The 11,261-nt window shown below is 36.6% G+C and overlaps 1 protein-coding gene across 1 annotated transcript; it reads right to left on the bottom strand.

Moving 5' to 3' along the window:
- Nucleotides 1-2,458: 2,458 nt before the first annotated feature.
- On the bottom strand, nt 2,459-7,165 carry pomcb (proopiomelanocortin b). Its single transcript, XM_056269333.1, has 3 exons — nt 7,013-7,165; nt 5,258-5,377; nt 2,459-3,030 (listed from the first exon to the last, which is right to left on the bottom strand). The coding sequence occupies exons 2-3, from the start codon at nt 5,375-5,377 to the stop codon at nt 2,560-2,562; spliced, it is 591 nt and encodes a 196-aa protein (XP_056125308.1). The 5' UTR covers nt 7,013-7,165; the 3' UTR covers nt 2,459-2,559.
- Between the last annotated feature and the right edge of the window lie 4,096 nt (nt 7,166-11,261).

Genomic DNA, 11,261 nt, shown 5'->3' on the forward strand with positions numbered 1-11,261 from the left:
CGGTCATTATACAAAATGTTTCCTGTTGGCCAATAAGAATCAAGTATTTTAGAGGCTGTATAATAAATTCTATATTTTTATCATTTGATGAAAAGCATTATACCTGTAGGTGTGGAACCTTCCATTTTCCTCTTTTATGTGTTGTCTGCATATTTTAGTCCCATTATGCGAAAGGACTATTTTTTGTTTGGCTGTGGATCTTTATAGTGCCATTAACTGCTGTGCTTTTTCTAGAGGATTCTCTCAGCATGCTGTTATTTACGTCATCAATTGGTGACTGCATACAGTATATGTTTTAAGTGTTACTTTTTATGTTTTTAAGAGCATATAACATGAGGCCAAGTATCAAAACAGATTAAATTATTTTTGCCTTTAATTCATTATTCATTTATATTACACAGACAGAGTAGTAGATATTTTAATGATCCGACAAAAATAACCAGAGATACCTAAAAAGTAAATGCTATGATTCCTGTAGTCAGTAGTGTCTTTACCCCACAAGTAGACCTCTGCCGTCCTTAGTATTAGTATGAATTTGCTATACGAGTATTCCCTTGAAATTAATCTGAATTGTAGCCCCGATTATATCACTGTAAACGCTCAGTGGTTCTGTAAATACATCTCACATTTCTTCAGCAATGAATTTAATGTCTGTGAGAATGTTTTTGGGCTGTGACGTGTCAAAGTTAGTCATTTGTTATAATACCTCTGCAGTTTATGTCTCATTTCTGGTGTAACTGGAGTCAAATATCAGTCACAATGTATGTTTCTTTTTCTAACGAATTAAAGTTTTCCCTATGAAATGCTTGTGGTTAAACTGCAAATAGACAATAAAACATTTTCAATAGAATGCAGTGTCCTCATTGGAAATGTTTTCCCACAAAACTCAAAAAGCTTTGAACTGGGAGTTGTTTTAAACTTATTTTATTTGTTATTTTATTTGTTATTTTAGACTGTTCTTAGCATCTGAAGTTAGACTGAGAAATGTTTAATTTCACAGTCTATAGCTTCGGTTATATACTAGTATATGAAACATATAAAGTAAAAGACATTAATGGTCGTTATAATGTAGTTCAAATGACTTATATAATAAAGTGATATCTCATTTGTAACCAGGCACTAAAGCGATTACCCATAAAACGTGCTTTGAACCAATCGGATTGCTTGGGTCCTAAGCTGGGACTCATCTCTACGGTGGGACTCACCTCTTCACCACACGGGAAAGGGCCTCATGAAGCCTCCGTAGCGCTTTTACTCTCTGACCCCTGGACCATTTGTAATTCATGATTCCATGATTCATGGTCTTTATTTAAAGGGGTACTTCACCACTGGCAAAATGAGCTTTCAATAAAGCTTAACTGATTATAAAGTAGAAAGGCAGAATTTTTTTTTTTTTTTTTTAATCAGTACTACCTGACTTGAGAAATGGAGAAAAAAGTCTGTAGTCTTCCCTTTTGCCAGATAGGTAGGAAAACTTCAACACCCATAATGCACAGGGGATGTTGCTGCCCAAGGCCACTCCCACCAGTCTGCTATGGATACACTTACCAGTCAAAATACCCCCTTGCTTTAGCAGGGTTGGTTCACAAAGATTGTGTCATTAATTACTCACCCTCATGTCGTTCCAAACCCGTAAGACTTTCATTCATCTTCGGAACACAAATGAAGATCTTTTTGATGAAATCTGAAAGCTTTCTGATCCCTCCATGGACAGCTATGCAACTACCAAGCCCCAGAAAGGTAGAAACATGAATTCAACATTTAACAAATAGTTAAACATTCAAAATGTAAAAATGTACAATCTACTAAATTTTACTGCAAAAATAGAATTATTCGAATTCAGCCAAGAGGTCATGCCGTGATGTATCCATCTTCTACTAGTCACACGTCTTCAAGTGATGCGAAAAACTTTTCGTAGCTTGCCGTTTGCGGTCTGACGCATTCACATGTGTATGAATGGAAGTCAAGGGAATGAAAAGTGAATGTGACCGGAAAAGGCCATTATATTACCTGCTTTCCATAATGATCATTTCAGACCAATCAACAAATTTGCAGTTTTTACTCCAGGATATTAGCCATAAAAACATATTAATACACAGATGGGAACATTGCAAATTCATTTTAATGTAGTTCATGTACAGTATATTACAGTAAAACTAACTCAGACATATTTCTGAATATCTTTTCTTTTTAAATCCCAGAGATGGTCAGTACAGTGCTATGTCGAAATAAACTAAATGTCAAGTAATGAGCTTTAATATTCATGTGAAATACCCTGACTTAAATAACTAAGTGATTTCGCCAGTCTTCTTTCTCTTTATTTTTTTCACAGGACAATAACGTTTGATGCCCCTTAATACCGTTATATACTAGTATATGAAACATATAAATTAAAAGACATTTAATGGTCGTTATAACGTAGTTCAAACGACTTATATAATAAAGTGATATCTGATTTGTAACCAGGCACTAAAGCGATTACCCATAAAACGTGCTTTGAACCAATCGGATTGCTTGGGTCCTAAGCTGGGACTCATCTCTACGGTAGGACTCATCTCTTCACCACACCGGAAAGGGCCTCATGAAGCCTCCATAGCGCTTGTCACGTGGTGCGTTCCAGCGGAAGTGGGTCATTCGATACTTCCCTTTGTTCTTTACATTGTTCCTGTTTTGAACATTGAGCGTGCCGCCCTGCCCTCGCTCCACCCGGATGCTTTCCTCCAACTCCTCTGGTTCCACCGGCTCCTCCTCCAGAGCGCCGTTAGTAAAGACTTTGACTGGTCGACGCTTGCGGCCCATGGGTTTACCCCAGCGGAAGTGCTCCATGGAGTAAGACCTCCTCTCGTCATTGCGAGGGCTTTCTCCATTGGGGTCTTGAAGCGCGATCGAGTCAGGAGACAGAGCAGATAAGAGCAGGCCCAAACTGAGACTCTCTTTCTCAACCTCTTCTTCACTGTTCGGCTGTTCAGATGAAGACACACTTCCGTAATTGGAGGATTCTTGCGCAGATCTGCACTGCCTGACACACTGCTGCACAGTACAAGAGGACATACACACATTAAACACGGATGCAAATTTTGGCAAAGGGATAGTTCACCAAAAAAAATTAATTAGCCCATGATTTACTCACCCTCAAGCCATTCTAGGTGTATATGACTTTCTTCTTTCAGACGAATACAATCTGAGTTATATAAAAAAAATGTCCTGGCTCTTCCAAGCTTTATAATGGCATTGAATGGCTGTTTCTGTTTTGAAGTCCATAAAAGTGCATCTATCCATCATAAAAGTGCATCTATTCATCATAAAAGAACTCCACACGGCTCCGGGGGGTTAATATAGGCCTTCTGAAGCGAAGCGATGCGTTTGTGTAAGAAAAATATTCATATTTAAAGGGATAGTTCACCCAAAAATGAAAATTCTGTCAGTAATTACTCGCACTCACGTCGTTACAACCCCGTAAGACTTTCGTTCATCTTCGGAACACAAATTAAGATATTTTTGATTAAATCTGAGAGCTGGATCACTCCTCCCTATAGGCTTCTATTGTAATTGAAACCTGCCGGTCCAGAAAGTTAATAAACACATCGGTAAAATAAACAAAAATAACGACTTTATTCAACTATTCGGTTTCTTCTATGTGGGCTTCAGAGTGAGTTAACGTAGTGTAACAGCGCAGCGCTACGTCAGAACGTAGGCTCACTATTGGCCGACGCTGGTCAAGAATGTGATGCTGGCCAATAGTGAGCCTACGTTCTGACGCCACTCACTTGGACTATTTTAACGATGTTTTTATTAACTTTCTGGACAGGCAGGTTTCAATTACATAGAAGCCTATGGAGGAGTGATCCAGCTCTCAGATTTAATAAAAAATATCTTAATTTGTGTTCCGAAGATGAACGAAAGTCTTACGGGGTTGGAACAACATGAGGGTGAGTAATTACTGACAGAATTTTCATTTTTGGGTGAACTAACCCTTTTAAAACTTTATAACTAGCTTCCAGCCAAATGAACGCACAGATTCGACTTAAGTCTAAGTGCAACTTATGCGAGTAATGCGACGTACTGCTGATATTTACGGCACGCCATGACATACTACGCTACTTCTGACGTCATAGGTTGCGCTTTAGGCATAAGTAGATTGCGTATGGCTGTTTGGCCGAAAGCTAGAATTTTACATTGTAACATGTTAAATATGAATATCTTTCTTACACAAACGCATCGCTTCGCTTCAGAAGGCCTTTATTAAGCCCCCAGAGCCGTGTAGGGCACTTTTATGATGGATAGATGCACTTTTATGATGGATAGATGCAATTTTATGATGGATAGATGCACTTTTATGATGGATAGATGCACTTTTATGATGGATAGATGCACTTTTATGATGGATAGATGCACTTTTATGATGCATAGATGCACTTTTATGATGGATAGATACAGTTTTATGGACTTCAAAACAGAAACAGCCATTCACTGCCATTATAAAGCTTGGAAGGATAAAGCCAGGATATTTTTTAATAACTCCGAATGTATTCGTCTGAAAGAAGAAAGTCATATACACCTAGGATGACTTGAGGGTGAGTAAATCATGGGCTAATTTAAATTTTTGGGTCAAATATTCCTTCAACAAACATTTACATTGTACAAAACTTAACAGATTATTAGTTTATGTGCATTCAAATTGTTTCTTTTGAATCTTTTCGTATGTATTCATTATACCATAATTGGGGGAATCTCATACAACTTGAGACTATATTGGAAAGAAAATATTAGAGTATAAAAAATAAAGTAAGTCTCATTACCCTACTCCTTTTTAAAAAATTATGATTTTTCATTTGTGTTCATGCATTCATTATTTAAAGTACACCTTTGATGCTGATTTATTTCAAATATATTGTGTTCATTTAGTTTTGTACTGTTAAAGTATAAAAGTAAAAATATGAGAATCACCATTGAGAATAATACAAATCAATTACACACACACACACACACACACACACACACACATATATATATATATATATAATATTTATTGAGCAGCAAATAAGCATATTAGAATGAATTCTGAAGGATCATGTGACACTGAAGACTTCAATGATGCTGAAAAATCAGCTTTGCATCACAGGAATAAATTGCATTTTAAAATATATTAAAACAGAAAAAAGTTATTTCACAAAGTTTTACTGTATTTTGAATCAAAGCAGCCTAGTGAGTGTCTATCTTTAAAGTGGTGTTATTAATGCCTTTAAATGCATCTTACCAATCTTTGCTCATTAGATTTAAGGCCCATGCAGTCTATCAAATCCAGGCAGCGGCCGTCTACATATGGGCTGTGAAAACACAAGACTGCTGCAGCCAAAAGCCAGGAAGGACAGAGCATCTGAAAACCAGGAACAAGACAAGATCTCATCAGTTCTTCCATCCCTCAGGTATCATTCGCATGACTCAGAATGGAAAGCTGAAAAGAAAATGGCTGAGACTGAGATAGATATATAGATATATATAAAGTCAAGGACGAGTTTCATTGCTCAGGTATTTATCTTGAATGGCCTTTGATTTGATTGTGCTGAATGGAGTCACTGAATCACAATGATGGCGTGTGGGAAGGTCGCATATGCTTAAGACAAACGGATGTCTTATTTATATATGACCAAAATGTTCTGTGATTGGTGACATTGACTTTGACTGTTCTGGGTGTTTAAAAGAAAGAAGAAAAATTAACTTACAGACTTATATCTACTCATTCATTTGTACCTGGTCTTTTATGGCTAACCGAGAGCTTTTTGGGATGACGTCACGGCACACACAAATCTGTGAGAAAGTGGTCCATTAATATCACACCACGACGTCAACAGCAGTGTTGTGTCAGGGATGAAAGGAAAGGAAAGGACATAAACCAGCTTCAGTTGGCAGATCCTTGCAATTTTGAGACTCGTTACTAAGATTGTCCATGAAGTCCACAAAAATTGGTTTTTGGAAAGGATGATGAGTCAGTTTTTGTCTGAAAACACTCCAGTTCAAAAGCCTCTTATGATCCTGTTATATATTACATTATTTCACAGGGGAAGAAAAAGGTCTGAATATTCTCTAGAAACCAGAAAAGTGGATCAAGTTATCGGAAAAAAAAAACATTTTTTGTTCATTACATTATTAGATATTGCTTGATGATTCACCTTGGTCAACCACATCCTCGCTTGCATGCCATCCACTTTGGGATCCACATCAAATTAATTTGAATAATTTTCATGTATGGTTATACAAATACTATATTTTGATATACTATAAAAAGGCATATCATAATAAATAGAATGATTAAATGTAATATATTACTTGTGTGTGTGTATATATAATTATATATATATATAAACATTTATTTAAAAATTGTATGTAAAAACAATTATTGAATTTAATAATGTTTTTGTCAATGAAATTCAACTGAGGAATAATAACTGAATAATAATCTTAATACATAATAATAATAATAATGTTAACACTTTACAATAAGGGTTTATAAGTTAACATTATTAACTACATTAGTTAACATGAACTAATAATGAACTGCTCTTCTACAGCATTTATTAATCTTTGTTCATTTCAACATTTACTAATACATTATTAAAATCAAAAGTTGTATTTGTTAACATTTTATTAATGTACTGTGAACTAACATGAACAAACTATGATGAGCTGTATTTTTATTAACTAACATCAACATTACGTAAAGTCTCTCCATTAATAATAATAATGACGTTATTTCCAATAAAATAAGTAATTCTCAAGAACATCATTAAATATTCAATCGTTTTTGTCTTTAATTTGAATGCATATTGTTTCATTTACTCTGTATCACATACCTCTAAAACAGATCAAAAACAAAATCGTAAAGTTTGGATTATGTTCTTTAACATTTAAAAAGATAATCATAAATGACACATTTTCTGTGACACTGTTCATAAATAAAGCTTTATAAGCAGTATTAAACAATGATTTAATCATACTAATTCCATATTCTTACCTTTCTAAATGTGTCGATGAGTTGAAGTTCTGAATCTTCTCTTCTTTGGGTCTCCAGCCCTTATCGAGCTCACCTCCACTGCTCTCGGTTAGCACTTTTCCCCCTGGCGTCTGTGAATGAATCTCTCTCTCTCTCTCTCTCTCTCTCTCTCTCTCTCTCTCTCTCTCTCTCTCTCTCTCTCTCTCTCTCTCTCTCTCTCTCTCTCTCTCTCTCTCTCTCTCTCTCTCTCTCTCTCTCTCTCTCTCTCTCTCTCTCTCTCTCTCTCTCTCTCTCTCTCTCTCGTTGTCTTATTTTCTGAATGAGCTCAGTTCTCTTATATACTCACAGGTGCATGGCAACCCCTGAAGGCTGGAAGATGATCAGGTGGGACTCTGCTGAGGTGAGTGAGGGGGTGGATGCACTGGGGAAATTACTTATAATAAAAACCTTTCCTACTTTTTACATTCCTATCTTTATACTTCTGTTTTTGACACATTAGGACATCCGCAGGACGTGGCAGGTGTTTTATGGATGCTGCGGTTCTGTGTATCCGTGCCTTTTGAGACACCTGGAAACCAATGGGACGCTGTTTTAGTCAAAATGAACTCTCAGATTGGACAGGAAATGAAGGTGAGAGATGACGTCATTTCACATCAAAGATTCCTTGTCAGCATCTAAGCAGCGTACAAATCGATCAGACTGACCAGATGTGCATTATCCAAGCCCAACAACTTTTCTAACTTAATTTCTCATCTCTTTGTTGTTTCTTTTCTCAATGAAGCCTATTTATGCCCCAAGGTTCATTAGCAGCGAATGTAATTACTATTGGAGGAAAGGTAATGTTGTGTTGTCGTGGTAACGCATGATAAATCAATTACTCCCTTTTCACTCTCATATGCTCACATTAGTACACCGAAAGAGGAGGAGGAGGAGGAGGAGGAGGAGGAGGAGGGAAAAAACGACTTAAGTGCAATTAAAAACATCATCTTAGCATAGTTTTTCAAGGTCTGGAAATACTCATTTAATAAATGAAGGATGATTATAAAGAGCTTTTAAGTACAAATGTAAACACAAACTTTTTATTGTTACTTGAAACAAAAGAAATGTTAACTAAAATTAAAATACGAAAAAAAATTCTCATTTTTGTTCAGTTTAATTTAAAGTACTTTAATAACAACAAAAAAAACTAAATAATTTAATTGTTAATAATAAACAATTATAAAAATATACAGACAAATTAAAATAAAAAACTAAAACAAATAACAAAAAAGTACATAAAATAAAAAGTACCGGTAATTCAAAATATTAACAAACACTATAATAGTATATAATATGATTCTGAAATTACACTGACATGTAGAGAATGTTTTGAATTTGAAATTTAATTATAAAACTTAATAGTCAAAAACACACATACATATATAGTTATATATAATATACTGTGTGTGTGTGTGTGTGTGTGTGTGTGTGCGTGTGCGTGTGCGTGTGTGTGGTTTAATAGAGACGAAGGTCAAAAAACAAAAATAAAACTTCTGTGGAATTCAGAAATTCATTAAAATTGCACTTATATTGAAACATAGGCATATACACTCACCGGCCACTTTATTAGGTACACCTGTCCAACTGCTCGTTAACACTTAATTTCTAAGCAGCCAATCACATGGCGGCAACTCAGTGCATTTAGGCATGTAGACATGGTCAAGACCATAGACATAATAAATACATAGACGCCCTATTGGCCGCTGGAGCGTACGTCAACGGCGCCGCCATGTTGGGGATGGCAACTTTCCCATACCTCTCATACCGGGAATTGAGAAAAATGCCTGTTTTGTGCGCTGCTGTTTGGGGCTGTACACATCGCCACACAATTGAAAACAGCTTTCGAGGAATTACCTTTCACAAGCAAGACTGAACGTTTGTTTTTGGTTGTATTTGGTCATGATTTAATTAGTAATAGTAACGTTCAGAGGATAAATTTAAAAATACTACTGTTATTGTGTCACGAAATGTAGTTTAAATAGTTTTTCAGTCGACAATGTAGTTGTTTAAAGCTCAAATATGTGGTTTGTTTATAAAGATAGCGCCTATTTAAAAATTTGATCTGACGTTTTCGGAGTTGTAAGATGCGCTCAGCGCTCGTCTACCCCGCCTGGAACAGCCGTACCTCGGCCAGTGCTTCTGAAGTTTTGCCGCTGACTCGGATGTCTGTAGTCTAGTGGTTAAACATGAGATATAATTCGTCTTGTGTATATCTAACGGGCGATCTTTGGTCTCATTAATCTATAAATGGTTCCCTGGTAAATCGTTTTGGCTGAGGGCAAAGTGAAGTTTCATAACTTTATATTTAGGCTATTTTAACGTTGTATCCTGCTGTATGTTTGACTGAAGCTACTTCTGTTATACTGATCAATAAAACTGAAATTTAACAAAAAGAGTTAAATATTAAAGTCACTATTTAACTTATTTTTTATTGTGTATATTCTGTAATTGAGATTTCTTATTCTATTGCTATTATTATAGTATTATTAATAAACTATGCTATTATCAATATTTTTATGATTGTATTATTGTACTTATGATATTATATAATTATACTAATCATTACTATTTTATTTGCTGTATACTATTTGTTTATTTTATTGACTAAACTATTTACTATTACTTCTCACTTTATGTTATATATACTTTTTGCATTGCACTATAGTTGTACCATAACCTATTATTATAAAGGATCCATCAGTTATCTTTGTTATTGCTAAAATCTGGTCAATCACAGAAAATGCTTTTTCCACAATAAGAAAACTTAAATTATATCTCAGTATGGGGGTCTTCACCATTCTTATCCAAGAATAAAAAGCCAGATACATGACAAGCCTGAGCTTTGACCATTCTTTATTAAAACAAAATATTTTACAAGTCTAACTATCGAGATTTTAAATAACTAGAGATGGAACCTTTTGTACACCACATACAAACCACTGAAATCGGTTGATAAATGTAAAAACAGTTTGTTTTTATCCAGAAAAAACGCAGCTCCCCCGTTTACTTACATTTGATTACAGTGCAGTCTTGCCCTCAGCAAAATGGCGGACCCGTTGACGTATCGCAGCAACGTTCCAAAGCGGCCAATAGGGCATCTATGTATTTATTATGTCTATGGTCAAGACAATCTCCTGCAGTTCAAACCGAGCATCAGTATGGGGAAGAAAGTTGATTTGAGTGACTTTGAACGTGGCATGATTGTTGGTGCCAGAAGGGCTGGTCTGAGTATTTCAGAAACTGCTAATCTACTGGGATTTTCACGCACAACCATCTCTAGGGTTTACAGAGAATGGTCCGAAAAAGAAAAAACATCCAGTGAGCGGCAGTTCTGTGGGCGGAAATGCCTTGTTGATGCCAGAGGTCAGAGGAGAATGGCCAGACTGGTTCGAGCTGATAGAAGGGCAACAGTGACTGAAATAACCACTCGTTACAACCGAGGTATGCAGCAAAGCATTTGTGAAGCCACAACACGCACAACCTTGAGGCGGATGGGCTACAACAGCAGAAGACTCCACCGGGTACCACTCATCTCCACTACAAATAGGAAAAAGAGGCTACAATTTGCAAGAGCTCACCAAAATTGAACAGTTGAAGACTGGAAAAATGTTGCCTGGTCTGATGAGTCTCGATTTCTGTTGAGACATTCAGATGTTAGAGTCAGAATTTGGCGTAAACAGAATGAGAACATGGAACCATCATGCCTTGTTACCACTGTGCAGGCTGGTGGTGGTGGTGTAATGGTGTGGGGGATGTTTTCCTGGCACACTTTAGGCCCCTTAGTGCCAATTGGGCATCGTTAAAATGCCACGGCCTACCTGAGCATTGTTTCTGACCATGTCCATCCCTTTATGGCCACCATGTACCCATCCTCTGATGGCTACTTCCACCATGTCACAAAGCTCTAATCATTTCAAATTGGTTTCTTGAACATGACAATGAGTTCACTGTACTAAAATGGCCTCCACAGTCACCAGATCTCAACCCAATAGAGCATCTTTGGGATGTGGTGGAACGGGAGATTCGCATCATGGATGTGCAGCCGACAAATCTGCGGCAACTGTGTGATGCCATCATGTCAATATGGACCAAACTCCCTGAGGAATGCTTCCAGCACCTTGTTGAATCTATGCCACGAAGAATTGAGGCAGTTCTGAAGGCAAAAGGGGGTCCAACCCGTTACTAGCATGGGGTACCTAATAAAGTGGCCGGTGAGTGTATGTATTATTGC

Source organism: Rhinichthys klamathensis, unplaced genomic scaffold (genome assembly GCF_029890125.1).
Source record: "Rhinichthys klamathensis goyatoka isolate OS25496 unplaced genomic scaffold, OSU_Roscu_1.1 h1tg000281l_1, whole genome shotgun sequence".
Lineage (NCBI taxonomy): Eukaryota > Metazoa > Chordata > Actinopteri > Cypriniformes > Leuciscidae > Rhinichthys > Rhinichthys klamathensis.